At 37.1% G+C, this 18335-nt stretch overlaps 1 protein-coding gene across 1 annotated transcript in view; it reads right to left on the minus strand.

The window, feature by feature from the left end:
• FREM2 (FRAS1 related extracellular matrix 2) overlaps positions 1–18335 on the minus strand; it is a gene marked incomplete at its 5' end in the record, with an annotated part of 122187 nt that overhangs the window by 39085 nt on the left and 64767 nt on the right. The window contains 4 exons of the mRNA XM_005420840.2: positions 239–388; positions 13320–13571; positions 14454–14579; positions 17219–17449. Of these exons, the coding sequence (XP_005420897.1) occupies positions 239–388; positions 13320–13571; positions 14454–14579; positions 17219–17449 (759 nt within the window). The remainder of the gene's footprint in view (positions 1–238; positions 389–13319; positions 13572–14453; positions 14580–17218; positions 17450–18335) is intronic.

Here is an 18335-nt window from a genome sequence, read left to right on the forward strand (position 1 = left end):
GGCATTTCTCTTTGTGCTATACTTCATAGCAGCTCTTACTCCTGCTTCTCTGAAATTCTGTAACCACTTAATCTGCTCTCAGAAGAAAAGATCTGCTAAGAGCAAGACACATACAATTTTAATTTTATGTGGTTGAAGCCAAGACCCACTGAAGCAGCACTTGTGACAAGTGCCAGCAGTGTGTAGCAGCATGTGGAGAGTAGCAGCAGTGTGAAATGGGAGGGAAGCAATAACTCACCCTCTGCAGTTACAGGCTCAGACTTGCGCGACCTCACCGTGACAGAGGCGGCTTTGGACAGATCGGTTCCAGTCCTCCAGACACGGACCTCAATGTAGCCAGCACTCTCATCAACATAGTATTCATCATTTCCAAAGTAGAATGCTGGTTCTGATGAAAGAGGAATAATGTCCATAAACACTTCTTTACCTTACACTGAAGTTAACAAGAGACCATAAAATCCACCTTAAACAGTGGAGAGCACTTTGCTCATCTCAGTAAGTGAAATAAAGCTTCTTTTTTCAAGGTTTAGAATTCTTCTAGCTATTTTTGTCTTCTTTTCAAGTATTGGTTTGTATGGTTTTAGATAGCAATTGTTTTATCAGCACTGTACTCTTTTTCTTGCCTCCTAAATTTTCAACTCTTTGTGTCAGCTAATATGAATCTGTGTACAAAACCAAACGTGGTATCTCATTAAACTTGTTTTAGGTGAGTCCTGTGCGCAAGCCAGAAAATTCCTTGCATTTTTCACTTTGGTGCAAACATATGAAGGTGAGATAACAAAACTTGAACTTGAATATTCTCACAGATTCCTGTTGCTAAAACCAGACTGGAACATGACATGTAACTGGAGCTACTCTTGGTAATGTTTTCCAGCTAACTAAATGCTCAAATACTTAATTTTAGTTCTCCCACGTCTAGCATTTAAAACAAAATCAATCTTATTTCATGTAAACTGAAATGTGAACAGTCTTTATCTTAATACTAAAGCTCCATAGTTCATAAGAAAGAAGAACAAAAAGCAAAGGAGATTAAGAGCTATTCCACTTAACAGACATATTGTTTAGCTTAATTTTTCCCTCCCTTTTCCAGTTTTCCTACCCACAGTAATTTCACAAAGTAAAGAGCCTTAAAAACATAACCCAGCTTCATCCTGGATGTATATCATCTCCTCTTTTCTATCCTTTTCATTCCTGTTTCAAACATGCAAGATTAACCATGCACAGCCAGTGCCTCAGCTTTCCCACTGCACAGCAGAAATCACAGCAAGCACAGAAAGACCTACCCAAGTTCTCCTTGCACTTCATCACAAGTTTCTTATGCTGTCTTGTGAGAATTTATCAGCATCATGAGGCTACAGTATCACAAATGTGTTTGAAATATCATGCAGCATACAGCCAACTTGAATTCAGTTGGCAAAGATCACAGCAATTGCTCAGCAAAAAAAAGAAATCCTTGAATATTCCTCATCAATGAAAAACTGCAGCTGCCTCCCTACTTATCTGCTAAAACTGAAATAATGCAACAAATTAATGCAACTAAATGTATTTACTGAAAAATGGTGCAGATTCATAGGCCTGTTCGAGCATTATCGAAGTCATCAACCTTTGCAGGATGAAAGACAAACTTCGAAGAAGTCTAACTTTAGAAAATGAAAAGGTCGTCGGTTCCAATTTTTTTTTTTAATTCAAGAGTATGTGTATTTAAAGATGAGTGTATTTGTGTGCACAGGCAGACACATATCGATTTTACTTTATTTGCCCATAGAGGCTGGCTTGTCAGTAGTTGTTTTTATACTTGGAACTGTGGAGCTCTTATCTGAAACATTTTTAATGAGTGAACAGGATACACCCTCTATCTTTTGTGTAACTGCTATTAACTTTGATGAGAGTTCTCCTTACAGGGATACTGAAGCACTAGATATTAGATCTGCAAAGCAATGTGTCATTTCAGACACAAAATGTTCTTTTAAATTCTTAAGATGGACAAAGACTTCCTCAGCCTCTAGCCAATAAAAATACAGAATACATACTAAGACCAAATGATTATTAACGTGCCAATAGTTAGATAAAGGCAGTTAAAAAAATTATCAGTTCTAATACACGTCATTTCTTAAACAGGTATGCTTAGGGTTCAGCACACTTTCCCAAGCCTAATCTTGTTCTTATGTCCCAATGGTTCCGGAACTTGATCTGGACTTGGCTGCACCTCATTTTAAGCACTTTAGTGAGAGGTACTCACATGGAGCCTGCTTGCTCTCAGTTTGCAAGGACAAAGATAGGCCATGGCAGGTTTCCCAGCACAATGAACATGCAGAAGGACAGGTGGAATGGCTCACTCACTGCAATCTGAAAAATCTGAGGAGGTGTGGAAGCATTCCCTTTTACTTACTGGCTACATAGGGAACTTACATGATCTGCCTTAAACTAGATGGAAGGCATAAAATAAAATAATGGTTTTTTTCTTACAGCATTATCCTAACACTTGCTTCACTGCTGCTGAAGAAGAATCCTCACATACTATTGATTCCTGTAGTCACAGCCAAACAAAAAAATATCTACACCCTCAGCTAGCTTGCCTTGTATTTCAGAGTGAGTTTTTCACACTTTTTGAGCTATGTATGTTCAATGAAAGACACACTCTGCATGGTTGCCCATCCTAGGAAACAAATCCTTACAAATGTTTTCTAAATTCATTTCCTGTAAGCTGTGTTAGTAGCTCCCCAGGGGAAGGAGCAAAGCCAAGCTCCTAACAGGGAAAGCATTGTCTGTCTCAGGTCATGTCTGGAAAACACTCTGCTCAATGACTGCAGGCTCACTTACAGCAGACCTTTAATCTAGTAATCACTCTGAAGAGAGACTACTGCAAATTTAATGGTTCCTCTTAGAGAAATAAGAGGAAGTTTTCTAAGGGTTTTTTTGTTCAGACCCACAGACTTTGCTGGCATGAAGTTACAATAATCAGAGGAGAAAGGTTAGGAGCTTTAGTCCCAGGTTTCTTGGCACAGAAATGAAAACTTTGCCTTGTCCTTGTACTTAGAGAGTCAGAGGTGTATCTCAACTACAGCACTTGTCAGTCATCAAACAGGAAAACAAACACACTTCTCATGTTGTTAGGAACACATCTAACTTTGAAGGTACATCATCAAATCAGTGCGATAGCACAAAAATGTTTATTTCCAAAGAGGCTTTAACTTTTAAAATGATGTCCTTATAAACTGCTTTAGGGAGGCATTGCAAAAGAGTAGGTTGTTTATAAAAAAAATCCTTTTGGCAGTATATTTAGGACAAACACAAAAGAACAGACTCTTTCAAGCTGACACCTTGATAAGGCTTTAAACTAAAGTGAATTTCAGTGATACATGCTGCCAGTGATGCACATACACACACACACACACACACACACACACACACACACACACACACATACACATATATATATATACTTTCAGGAGGAAAGAAATAAAAGAAGAAAATAGACATGGCACTCCAACATATTCAGATAGTGGAACCAGGAGAAGCAGTCTTTACAAATGAACTTATGGCTCATCTTTTCTAGGGTTAAGACTATTTATTCCTAAAAGCTTTTGCCTTCTTTCCATGAACAGTACAAAAAAGGCTATGGTGGGAACATTATGAGTTGCCAAAGCCAGCAGTAGTCTGCTGTGGTAATGCAGAAGGTGCAAACCAGGCTTTGCAAGCCTACAAGCCTGTTCTGGTACAGTCTGGACATGCTAGGGCCATGCTGAATCCAAAGTAAGGAGTAAGGAGCCCCGATGGCTGGCACAGCTAATTAACTTGGGCACAAAACCAGACAAACATGGCCAGATTTGGCTGGACCTGATCCGGCTCATACTCAGGCAACACATCCATCCCTACACAATGGCTACTTGCATTTCAGGATCAAAGCTGGCATTACAGGACTGATGTGATGAGTCTCTAACATAACAGATTCCAATGTTACAAACATGATGTGTGTGACTTGTAGATAGATCATTTAGGAATAAGAGTTGATGAAATGTAAGAAGGCATGAGTGTTTATTTACTGTTTCACAGAAGTAAAGGTTACCTTCTGAAATCTCTCTCATATATGCATGTTAATAGCAGCAAAAGAAAAGCCCAGAGAAACCATCCATTACAAAAGCTTTATATTAAAACCATATCAAAGAGGACTTTAAAATCTAAAACTAGGTAGCACCATTCTGCAGCTATTTACACACACTTGAAACTATGCAAGCAACTGAGCTTGCATTTAGCACAATGAATTTAATTTGCCAAGTCATTTATTTTCACTGAATGCTGTAGAAGCAGGGGTCAAGATTACAGTCAAAGCTCAATTCTGTAGTAGGTACCTATTGTGCAAATGCCAATAGCTTTTTATTTGATGTGGTCAAAACAGATTATTTTCAAATTCATATGTTGCAATCTTAACAGCTTTCATCTTAGTAGTGTTGTCATAACTTTTGCAATCAAAAAGTAAATTCCCCTCAGAATCAAAATTGCTAGTTTCAGCCAAATTGCCACAAACATTATCTTAAGCAAATAATGCCTTCTTTTCTATTTGTCTCAACAGATCATTTCTGTCTATTGACTTAAAGAGGTTTTTAAAAACAGTTCTGTAAACCCTGTAACAGGTAATAAGACGGATTCAAATTAATGCCATCTTTACCAAACACACTTTGATTTTGTAAGGAAATTGCTATTTCTTTTTTAGTTCACAATGGCAGTGCCATACATTGATTACACTGGCTCATCACTTAATTACTCTCATTTTATGCAACTTGAACTAGTAATTTCAGTAGAGTAACATGGTGTGAAGCAGCAACTGCTATGAACAACATTATATATGATTCACATTTAATTAATTTATGATACACACTAATTTAACGTAACACTTTCCATTTTAACTCACCCTTATGTTAAAGTGTATCCATGCTTCAGTTTCTCTAGACACAGTACCATCACAAGCAGCACCTGCCTGGCAGGCTTGGAGTCCATATCTAAACTCTCTGCTACATCAATAAGCAAAACTCAATTGTGAGCAAAGTAGCATGCTAAAGGCAGCAGACTACAGCTCTAGCTGCAAGAGTGAGGATGGCAGTGAGATGGCTACAATGATACCCCATCTCTGGTCACCTGTACCTTCCTTCTTGACAGCCTTCAGGAACAGTTTGTAGCCTGGAGAACAGAGCTAATTCTGATTTTGCTTAATGTCAGGTTGCCAATCATAAATGGTGCAGTAAGCTGTGGCTCAACTCATTGCAGATGTGTGTCTTTAAAGTAAAAATTAATTTTTCAACAAGTAGTTAATTGTTATGTACAAGACAGTAATGAGCACTCTTAAATTGTTTCCCAGCTACAAATGGCATGTTAGTAGAAAGGCTAATGTGTGCAGTTCACTCTAATAAGTGACCTTCCCTTGAAGCAATTAATTTACCTTTGTTGGTTTGCTCAGAAACATTGCTACCTTTCTGAAACATCAAATTCATATATCAGTCAACTAACATATACCTGAAAATATTTATTAGTAAAGTAGTATTGTTATAATTCTTCCACACCCTTCAGGGTATAACCTACAGACCTTAGTATCACTGGAACTACTACACATTTTGGAGGAGTTTTTCTTATGTCTGAGGACAGGGCCAGAAGATTTGTCCTGCTGCAAGTACATCAAACTCCAATCACTTGTCTTAACCATTCCATAATACAGATAATTGCCTCATTTACCAATGGAAATAAAAATATAAAGACTAATAGATGAAGAAACAGACACTGGAATCTGGGGACACACCCAACCATGATTATATTGCCTGCAGCAACCCTCTGAATTTCACATACCTTTCTTCTACTGGCTATACCTCCCACAGAGCATGAAACCAACTCGGAATCTTCTACATGCTCTGTTTCTAAAATTAATTAGATTACATTTATATAACAAGCCTGGGAAATGGGATTGGTAACAAATTCTCAACAAACTGATGAAACAGAGGCAGACAGATAAATGGAAAGTCTTGGCAGTAGCGCTTAAATATACCACACACAAGTTTTTTCACAAAGAGGCCAAGCTTGAAGGTGCTTACAGTCAGTGATTCAAACATCAGGTAAAAAAATGAGGGCTACAAACAGAAATGTTCAGCAACATTTCAGAAATCAGGTAAAGATATAGGATGCAGCCAGGTAAAGATATAGTATGCAGCCATTTCTGGCTGATCCGACTTTAGATTTTTGCACTTTTACTATTCAGTCACAATGCTGGTTAGGTTGAGTTTGCTTAACCAGTGGAAATAATTTCTTATAGGCTTTTCTGACCACATACAATCAGAACATATTTAACTCACCGAGGCTGCAGAAGAAAAGTATGCAAGATATCCCTTAACCAGAGCTACTGTTGAGGATGTGACTTGGCAGTGAAGACAGAGCAGAAGTGCAAACAGAGCAACAGCCAGACTTATCAGACCACAAAAGCAAAACTCTCACATAAGAAAATATGCTCTGCTGTATGTTAAAACTTCTTGTATACTGTCTCTTGGACTTTTGATCCCATTTGTGTGAGAGATAAAAGAGTGTCCTGGCAGCGAAGAGAGATAAAAACTGAATTAATCTTTTAAAAATTTCCATGTTCAAAAGGAGAATCGATGGCATTAAAGCCCAATGGGCTACCATGGTTACAGTGTTCAGTATCTTTTATGTCTTTAAAGACTATGAGCAAAGTCTCAGAATGAGGAGATTCAGAGTAAGGAAGATGATTGAAGAAGCCTTAGGAAAACTGAATGCAACAAGACATCCTACTCAACTTGATTATCCAAATCTTAAACACGCAAAGCACTCACTCAGTCACTAAATTCACTCCCTACAACCATATCCAACAATGAAGAGATGATTAATTTAGAATGGTTTGCTAGACATTAATTCATTTCTAAACAGTGTATAACAAATGCAAGATCTACAGTACCAATGCCATCAAAACCACAATATGCTACAGCAAGACACAAGAGAGAAACCAGTTCAATGTACTCTTGAGTGAACTGTCATAAACCAATAATACATTAGGCTCTGGGATGCAATACCAGTTTACATAAAAACACCACTTCATTAAACTCGTTCTAAATTTAACAGAAGGCATAATTTTTCTACAGTTCATGTAATCTTGTACCTTCTGCTTATTGGCAATTTTGTGTGCTTTGAGCACAAAACTAAAAGTTTTCTGCATTTCAACACTCTCCTCAAAATATTACTGCAATTCACATAGAAGTGTAATACTAGATGTTTAAGCAACCCATTTAAAAACATGCAGCAGTGAAGGCTGAAGAGCTTTGTGCTCTGCCAGCTGCATCCCCTACTGTAAAAGAGCCATCTGAAATAGATGTGACAAAGTACTGCCTGGAGATCATGTTCTGTCCTCCTCACCTATCAAAGGAGCCCAGATCACAAGGTTGGACTATATTTCTAGTTATTAAGCAGATGAATAAAAATGAGATGAATCCAACAGCTGTAGCTCACACACACACACACACACACACACACACACACACACACACACACACTCTTATAAAATGGGACACACATACATAATAAGCTGTAAACCACAAATAATGCTAAGAAAGCAAATCATAAATGTGCCCGGTTACTCTAAAGAATGTCCTACTACAAGGCATGACATTAATTTATTTCTGTGATAGGCAGCAAACAGGCAGTTTCCAAAATCTTTAAGGCTATCATCATGGATTGAACATTTTTCACTCTGTTGAACTGATGATAATAAGAAGCTATTAGTAAAGAAAACTGGGAGTATAACTTGTCATAAGCTGGCTGTCATCCACTTTTTCCCCTGATTAGTTGCCAACCTGGCCACCCGCCACAGGCTGGGGAAAGGAGAGGGGTCATATAGAGACTTTACTTAATGGGAGGACAAAAGAAGTTAAAAGCTGCACAGAAGTGCCAGAGGCATCAGACTCACAAGCATTGTAAAAACATAAAAGGGAGAAAGTAATCAAAGACGGATGTGCACAGGAAAAAAGAACTAGTTCACTATTTTAGACATGTCCAGAGAGTGGTGATGGATAGTTGGCCAAATAATGACTCTAGTCTGTAACATAACAGTGGGCATGCTCTACCTGTAGTGTTCAGATTGTAATTAAAATTGGACAAATGCACTAGCAGATGTTAACTACCAAGATTAATCAACCTCCTGTTCCGTTTAAGATCTGACAGACCTACTGGCAAAGAGAAAAAGGCACATTTGACTTGTCTGCCTTGGAGACCAATGGAAATAAGGAGATTCAAACATGCCTTGTGAGATTAGGATGTTCCTCTGATAATGTTACTAATAAAGCACTTATTTATCATAAGCTTTAAATTTGGCACAGTACATACACTGAGAGTAAGTTCTAGCAAGAGTACCTGCTTGCTAGAAGCCAATGCAAAGCATATATTTATAGTGTAACATTGCAGCGCTGACTTTTCAGGCTATTGATAGTAAATATTAATATACTCTGCTACTCCAAGGAAGCTGGAAAAGTGTTAGTGGGTACCAATTTCCAGAACATTGTCTAAGGATTTTCAAAATCTAATTAAGTGTAAGGAAAGCGACAGCAAGTGTTTTAAAGAAATCTCCAGAAGATGAAATAATTGATCTGTTCTGTTTGACCTCTAACATTCCCTTTCTACATTAGGATACCATCATCCAGTTTACTCATCTGTAAAATATTCCCAGTGCTATCCTCTATCATGTGGATTGTATAAGTGATTGATTCTGTTCATCAGGTGTAAAGATAATGGTCAGCAAATCTCCCACATAAACCTGAGTCCTTTGCTTTCCCAGCCTTGGTGTAGAAATGCCAAGAAGAAGTTTGAGCAGCTTCTTGCCCATCTAATGTGAATGAAGTGGAAGAAATGTATTTAATGTACTTCCTGCTGTGAACAGCATGAGTCTTCAACAATTCCACTAAAGCAGAAGAACCGTTTGTCAGCCTGGCTCTAAGGCTGTGTGCTCTCACGGCAACACTAAATACAGTAGCATGGAATTAAAATCACATGGGGAGACGGCCACTTACAAAAAATGTGCAGCACATAAAATAACTGTAAGTATTTTCCCCTCAGGTGCTAACTTCTAGCTCTTCATTCACCACACCTCTTCTCTTCAGGTTTCCAAATGTGATTACAAACTCAAGTTTTAAATTTGCCCACAATAAAAAAACAAGCAAGTAAAAGAGAGTCTAAATCAGCACAGCAGTCAAAATTCTGGGACAATGAAAAAGCAGAACTTTGACTCAAACCTTGCTAAAGCATTTTGTACCAGACTTTTGGCATATAACACAGTAACATTGTTAGTGCCAGAACCAAATTACAGGCTCTTCATTCCCATATGAATACTAACAAAAGACTTAGATCTCATTTTTTCTCTCTCTCTATGAAATTATTTCAGAGTCACCGCTTCAGCTGGAAAAACAAAAAGCACTTCCTGGCTGATCTAGCTTAGTTGCTAAGTGCCTGAGGATTAAGGCACTTCCATGGAACAGAAGGATCTGAGTGTTTTCATGAGTCTTAGACTGAATTCCAGGATTCCTCTGTCCAAGGAGAATGAAAAGTGCACACTAACCTCATCCTCTTTTTCCTAGATGCATAATATTTATCTATTATGTAAAGTGCCTCCTTCAAATGAGCTTTATGCTGAACGCTGCGCTCTCCACGCAGTATAGGCATGTCCTTCATGCCCAGTAATGCTTACAACTTTGTATTTGCAAATTAAATTTCTAAGGTAGGTTTTATATCTACTATCATAAATCAATGTACTCAGATGCACCAGGTATCCCTGGTGACTGGGCTCAACAATTTAGATACTTGTCCTAGGATGGGATGTTTCCTGGGAGTACATCCCTTTTCAATAACTATAGAAGAATCCTGTAATAGCCTATTTGAATCAGATGTCTAAAGTTATAGAGGCTAATACCAAGTGCGATTAGTGCCACCCCAGAAGTGGATGATTTACATAGGTCTTTTCCCTATGCATGCTTTTCTGCCATGGTTCACAGTTAATAACTATCACATCTGACTCAAACAAACCATGTTTTTACTTTTTAGTGCTTAACTGTAGTGGCATGCGTAACTTTGAATCCAAGGTTTCAATGTGAAATTTTTTCTGCTACTTACTTCATTAACTTGTTTTCCTTTTTTCCATCTAACTTTCATACCTATCAGGAAAAGTCCCTTTCAAATTAGGAGATGTCCCAATAGCAGCACCAATCTGAAAATCACCATTCATAATATACAAATATACCAGTGCATGTTCTACATACTACAATTTTTTCCCCCAAATTTGGCTTTGGCAGCACAGCACAACTGTATAATCCCCAATTAAACTTTTCAGTTGCCCAAAATTTAGTGAATACACTGTAGTTCACTAGAGCATGCCTCTTACTTTTTTATTTTCAGGATTATATAGCCACTATGGCATTTTAGTTAGACCCTAAGGGCATTCTCTAAAAATAAAAGACTAGGATGGTAGGTGCTGAAGGTGAGTGTTTTCTAATTAACTCACATGGAATGCCAGAGAACATAAGGCAATGTTGCTAGTGCTGACTTGAGTTCCATAGGAAAGATCTCCTGTAGTATTATTAAACTTTGACCTTTGCTATTTCTGTTGTTTGGCCTGAAGAAGTCAATGCATAATGTTGATCCAGCCACAGTTCTTGGACACATCACTTAATGACACACTGTCACATTTGTCCAAAGAAACTCTGTTAAGTAGAAAATTAATTTAAACAACGAGAAATAGGAATCAGTAGGTGTGAAGCTGAGACTAAAGTGGACCACAGAATTTAGCATTACAGGATTACTACAGCTGATAGGCTATTACAAATGTGCTAAAGCTTCTCCCAACCTCTATCTTAGACATCTTCTGAATTAAACCTTTCTGTTAAAAGAACTTTTTTTTTCACATTCCATGCTGGTTTAACTTAGTAAAATTAATTTTGTGCACTACAAACAATAATAACCAGTGCTGCTTAAAATCCTCTGCTTATTTATACAGAATTTCAATCATGACTGCTAAAACCTTACAAAAATATGTGCTTGTAAACATATATTTGTATGTGTGTGTGTGAATACATTAAAAAACATTCAAGGTGTAATCTATAATTTATCTACTTTGTAGTCTGCACTCTACTTTTTATAGATAAGGCATTGCAACAGATGTTAGATGAAACAAATAGCCTTTTCATGCTTTATATTTTTATGCAAACTAAAAAGAATGTGGTAGGAAATTTTACTGCTAAGTGAATTGTTTTTGCATGCGCTGGAATTCTTTGTGAGAGTTTTTTCACTCTAAAAAAGGAGTTCTGCCACATAATTTCAAATGCCACATATGCAACATTTTGGGTGTAAAAAAAAAGTGAATGTCTGTAAATAAGCGTCCCAAACTTAGTCAAAGACCCCTTATATTTCAATATCCCAAATATTCTTTACTCCTACCAACAAACATTGATATTTCAGTTGCCACATAATGAAAATATTCTATTCTAATTTCCCTGACACTTTTTAAATAAATCCCATAAGGTTATTCTTTGTTAAATTAATTTGTGCAGAAGAGTTTGTAGATCTGAGGCAGCTTGTGCTCATAAATGCAGAAACTTAAAACTAAACAGTGGTGCACAAACTAAATTACTTCTCCTGCTTTCTAATGGCATTGTTAAAAGAGGTTTCTCATTAACTTCCCTAATATTTTGTGTGAGTTTCATAAAATGTTTTATGCTCTGTTGTTCCGTGGAGTTGCTGAGAATCACACTGAAGTTGGATGATCTAATTTCAGCTCATCTCTGATATTAACTAATGTCTTGGAGAATAATTCTCTCCATCCCAAACCCTCCATATATATACTTAAGCAGAGAGAACATCTTCAATTTTTTGGTTAATCAGCTTCTCCATGAATACATGCTTTTAATAGTTATTCTCTAAATATTCTATACTTTGTTATGTACAAATTTTAAAGTTCATGAATTCATCAAAATTATTCATACAAATCAAACTCTCGTAGAAGCTCCTAAATGAATAAATTTGTGTTTGCTATAATAACAGAGTCATTTCTATTCTACAAAGTTTTCTATTTTGGCTTGCATTTGCCATATGATCTCCTCCTTTACAAGACCTGTTTTTTCAACCTGTTGTAGGCATTAATGCTATATGATTCCCCAAATGCTCCACAGAGAAAACAAAGTCACCTCTGTCACAGGATTACAGGTGAGAAATTTCAGGCAGGCTGAGTATTTATGAGGCAATTAGATGGGTGCAGACTTCCTGCCTTGAAGAGCTGCCTTTTGTATCCTTACCTAGAGAAAAATCACTGTGCTGATAATAATGGTCTGCTTTGGCATCAGACTTTCAAAGAGTACTGTACTATGTAATTGCTCCCTTTAGTCTTTAGGAAATATGATGGTGTCACAATAGATGGTTTATGGCCTGAAACAGCTTATCAGTAGTCTTATCTCTGAATTTACTGCTGAGATGTCAGTCTCCAAACTCCACACGTAAATGGGGCAATTGTACCAGGAAGCTTTCATGCTATTACTCCTAGAAAAAAGAGCTGTCACACCAATGCTGAAGCATTAAAGGAGAGGCAGCAATAATACATGTATTTTTGAAAGGAGTTGGTGATACAGTGTGCTGATTCTACTCTTAGTGACACCCACTTTTCTAATCACCACCAGAAGTGTCCTTTTCAAAGCAATATCTTAAAGCTATTAACCAGCTGAACAAATGACATAATTCTGCCAGCATTTCCTTACTGTGGCAATCTCTAAAGCAACATTATTCTTATCTGAATATTTGCTTTATTAAAAAGACAAAGAGAACACAAATGGACACTTTTACACAGAAATTCAAATGCAGCATCAAATCAGAAGAAATATATCTTCCCTTTTGGGAACTGCTAGATGGTTTCTGCCCCATAAGGGCCTCCAATAGGGCCCTTGCAGCATGACTGAATGGGCCCAAAGGCTTTGCAGACATAGCCTCAGAATCACAGAAACAAGGCTGCCCATGCAAGGTGACATCTTGAATTTTGTCTATTAATGTGACAGAACAGAAAGGTGCAGCTCCTTGCTGTGAATCACTGCTCATGTGATTTTGTCAAACAATAAAATAGCAATACTAGATACTTTCAAAAACCCGCATAGCTTTCCAATAATATTTTCTAATCTCAAGATGAAAGCAGAATGTGTTTTAACCAGCAGGAAGAAAAACAAAACCCACATGCTGATTTGAATGTCATGTTCCTTGTAGTTTCTGTCCTGCATCGAGGGTATCACCGCAATTATATGATATCTTACCATCATCCTTATCAGGTACAATGGTAATGCGAGTGCTTGGGAATTCTGCACCAATCCTTCCACCCATGGGCATGCTCAGCAAAACATCAAAGGTCTCAGCCTCTTCATACAAGGAATCATCTATGATGACAATCCGACACATTTTCTCTTGTTCGTCTTTGTCAAAGCGTAGAACGCTGTTGTGATCCTCCGGCCTGGATATGTAGTCAGAGTAGGAAAGCACAGAGGTTGGGGCAGTGCCAGATGCTGTTCCTGTGGCATAAAAGGAAAACAGCCACTATACACACCATGGTTACAATGATCTCCTCACAGAAGTGGAATTTTATTTTCATTATCTTTGAATTTCTGTTTATCTTTTGGTGATAAGATGGGCTGTGGACAAGGTCAGAGGTCCACAGACCCACTTCTGAGGTCTCTACTTCTTCTGTATACGATACAATGGAAGAGTGTGGTTCTTCAAATCATTTGCACCTTTCCAGTCAGAAGGAATATTGCCTATCACAAGAGACAGACTGACAAAATAGCCCCTGTGAGGATTACCAGTTAACTACCTTAGTATATTTTACCCATATTGAAGATACCAGTGGACTTGAACAGATAGAATGTCATGAAAAAAATTTATCTGTATTCCAGATGACTTTACACAAAATATTGCTCCAGATAAAAAATAATAATAAAACCACAGGTGTAGAAACCCCATGCCCTGCACATATATTATTAGTAAGAGACTGAAAGTCAGAGTAAGAGACAGAAAGTATGACAATTAAGCAATATTATTTTGTATAATTTTTTCAAGATACAAACAAGCGAAGGATAGCCAGGGCAATCACAGCAGTGCTTTCAGTTCCCCTCACTTTCAGATATAAGGGGTTGCATATAAAAATCTTGCAGAAATATAAAGAACACAGATCCTCTTCACCTGTCCACAATGCTTTCTAAACTGCATTCAGTAATACTCTCAGACAGATTACAGAGATGAATGCATTTCCACTTGAGACTGAAGATATTTAGATGAAAAAGTAATTAACAGAGTTATAAACAATTTTATTGTAAAATAGATGGAATAAATATTTTTAAATTTCTGTCTCTTTTCCATTCTTGCCATTTTTTTTATTCTATAGTAGATTCTACTACCTTGTTGTGTGTAGCAGATGACCATCAGTTCCTGACTCACATCTCCACTCCTTCTGACTGGAATAAATAACTCACCAACATCTTCTTCAATAGTATAGGTGGACTGAGGAATAAAGACTGTTGATTCTGTGAAGAAAAGAACCTCATAACATCACCTGTACATTAGCTAAGAGCATTTTTGAATATTCTAAAGTGCAACAAATAACTTGCATTTATTGGCAATGCCACTAAATTGTCAGTAAAACTTGGAGGGTGAGAGAAGTAGAGTTCCATAGTGCTTCAGAAATGGAAAAGAAAATCAGATTATTAGGTCTGAATTCACAAGTCCTTATTAAGTGGTCTCTAATGTGACTGATTTGTCTATCTAGGGTTAATGGTGCAAGACAGTATTTGGAGAATTTGTCCTCAAAGTCTGTCTTTTTATTATTTCCATGGTATTTAATTATTAACTGTTAACTACAGAATTATCAATAGCACAGCTCACACACAGGCTCTTCATCAAGGCCATTCTTTAATTTACTGCATCAAGATAACCAGGAAAATCATTTGGCATTGAGGAACAAGATTGAGCTCCTGACATCTTACTCTGAATTGGACATTTGATTTTAGCTGGTTACATGTCTACACTACTTTTTTACTAGAAGACCCAGTCAATACAGCCAGTGTCATAGAAAAGGATATCAGATCTTTTTTAGGGGAAAAACCCACTCAGATGCATTCTGAACTTCTTCATTATTTTATGCTCATACAATCAGATTGCTGGGTTTTATTGCTGGGATTCAGGATCAATTTTGTTCTTGTTCTCTCAAAAACTCAAGAACAAAAGGTGGCCACACACATAATTACAAAGCACCTTTAAGTTTCATTAGTGTGACTACAACCCAAACAGAATATAATTCTGTATAATATCAAATTAAGTGGTATCAGCTGACTGCACAAAGCAAATTTTTCATCATTTCAGAGTACTTTGGCAAACAGTGTTCTGAAAATTGTCAAGTGACTTCTTTGAAAACATGTTCCAGTTTTTATTTCTCCAACTACTACTAGCATGACTTGAGGTCAAAAGCCTGCCTTAAAAATGCTGTAATTCAGGTTTGATAAGACTGAGACTACTCACTATTCTGGCAAGACAAAAATTCAACATGAAAAATATAAAACCCTGACTTTTTTGTTTTAAAGCAAAGCAAAAGGCAGCACTAAAAAACCCAACCCATTTAATTCCTTCTATTTCTCCCTTCAGAATTTAGTTGACAAAATAAAAACTCTAACCTTCCAAAACATGCAAGAATCTGATTTATTTGGTTTCCTCTCTCTCCCTCTCTCTCTCATAATTATTCAACTAGGAGTAAAATGGCACTATAAAAGTTTAACAGACCTTATGAACAACATAAAAGCTTGGAGGAGAATGAGCTACACCATCACAGCGAGTATAAAATACATATCCCTAAGCAATCTATATTTGCAATAAAACATTAACTAATGTCCCATACCCCAAGAGGCTGGTACAGCTTTCTGAAAAAACTCACAGCCTTGATCCTAAAGCTACACAATTCAAATCAATGATTTTTTCACTGGAAGCAAAATAAAATTTTTGATGGTCCTTATTCAGTGAGCTTGGTAAACCCTGAGCTTCAAAATGCTGTTAGGAAACACAGTCCTTCCCTCAAAGTTCTCTCTCTAGTTTTCTTCTAGATATTCCTTGATTTGCAGCTGTGCATTTGGTTTTGCTCTCTGCAACTTGTCTTTCTATACAATTAATACAATTTTTCTGGGACTGTAAAAAATTTATCTTAATGTAAGAAATATAAAATACTGTTGTTGGCATAAAGAAGACTCAGCCAATTACCTTTAATTGTGCTGTCTTACTGATAATGGAAAAGATAAAGAGATTTAACACATTTTCATGTTATTTCTGTGTCTCATACATGCTGCTTTTCAAGTATTTAAAAATGGATGCGAGATAAACTCGGGTTTAACTTGCATTTATAACTAGGAACTAAGACACTTCTGATAATTTCCATGCCCAACACTCTTCAAATATTAATTAGGGAAGACCATATAATTCAAGTTGTTACGGCGCCCAGCGCTTAAAAGATTTCTTAAGGACAGTTCTGTGTGACTACACAGCCCACAGGCTCAAGTGTCTGGATGCAGCTGAAAAGATACAAAACAACCAGAGCATGCTCTACTTCTATTTTAGAATTCTTTAAAATCAGCTTATTTCTTGATTTATATTTAACCATAATTTTATTTGTTCTTGACACAGCGTGCGCTAGACTTTGTCTAATGAACGCTACAATTACTGAGCTTCTCAGGTTCTTATCAAGGCCTAACTGATGCAAATAGTTCCCTCCAAGACCAAACTTGTGATCAACCAGCCTAGACTTTCTTGTACCATCCTCTCCAACATGAATTACCATGGCAAAGGAAATCAAGTCAGCCCCTGGACAACTCTTCAGACACACTCAGTCTATAAACACATTTAATGGAAAACCTGTTACACCTAAAATGAAAACAAACAAAGCCCCTAGAAATAACATATCATTAAAAAATGCAGGTATTTCATAAAAACATGCTGCCTGAGTACCTTCATCAAGCACTTAAAGTGATGGAGGACAAATGGCTACCTGATGCCCAAGTCTGTCTTCAGAAATATTTTGAGGACAGTAAACCTTTAGTATTCACTGTTACTCACAGCATTTGCCCTCCAGTTTGTCTTTTGGTATATGCACATATTAGCAGTACAGTTCTGGAAAGGTTCTCACCATCTCCTGGATCAATAATTTCCACTGTGGATGCAGAAGGAAATTCCAGAATTGCCATGACGGGCTCAGAAAGAACAATTTGAAAGGACTCAGAATGCTCATGTTCACCATCACTCAAAATCCGCACTCGCCACGTAGCTAAGGTTTGACCAGGATTAAACTGCACTTGCTTCTGGGCTTTCCCTCTGAAGTCTTTATCTTTCTTGGCAGTACCATCTTTGGTGCTAATACCTGTTAAAACCAGAAATTCAGGTCATTATACACATCACTGGTAATTTTTCTCCCATTGTGTCACATTTAAAAGACATGTAGAAAAATATACTTTCCACAACCTGAGCACATTCAAACTAAATCCATTTTTCTTGATCAATTTTATATTGGGTGTCACACAAAGAGGTGGAAAAACTCTACATTCTCTGAAGTTACATCAAGTTTACATTTTCCTACAATTCAATTATAGATGTCCAAAAAGGACAACAGACTTTTTTCTCTCCTTTTAGCCCTCTATGTTCTCTTCTTTTCCAGAACATCTAAACAGCATCCTGTCTGAAACCGTAGAAAATATTTACTTTTCTTAGAAAAAATAAAAACATCCCTGGAAAGTTCAGACTTTGAAGGGAAAGCTAAGGAAAACACAAAGACACAAATGAAAATATACGGAATAAAAACAAAAGATGCAAAACCTGAACCATTGCACTTATTGCCATTGCAATAAGAATTTTTAAAAATGAAGATCCTCTTATTTCTGTGTTTGCATAATGACAATCAATGGGTTAAAGTGAAGGTGAAGTGCAAGTCCATGGGAAAAAATTCAAACAACTCAATCCAGAGAGATGGCACAGGCCTTCCAGCCTCAGATTCAGACTGCTCTGAAACTGGTTTTCACAGGCATCTCACTCTCACTTTAAGGCTGTCTGAAAGACCCTCATGGAAATTAGACAGTGTTTAAGAACCATCTCCAGCTCATGCATTTGGCCTTGTTTAAATCCCACAGTACAACTGAAATCTCAAAGGCTTTTCTAGTTTTTAAGAAAAAAAAACCCTTAAAATTTCAGCCTTCTCTGATTGTTTCTTCAGCTGCATTATTTAATGCATTGAAACATATGACCTTTCCCTA

Source organism: Geospiza fortis, unplaced genomic scaffold (genome assembly GCF_000277835.1).
Source record: "Geospiza fortis unplaced genomic scaffold, GeoFor_1.0 scaffold194, whole genome shotgun sequence".
Taxonomy (NCBI): Eukaryota; Metazoa; Chordata; class Aves; order Passeriformes; family Thraupidae; genus Geospiza; species Geospiza fortis.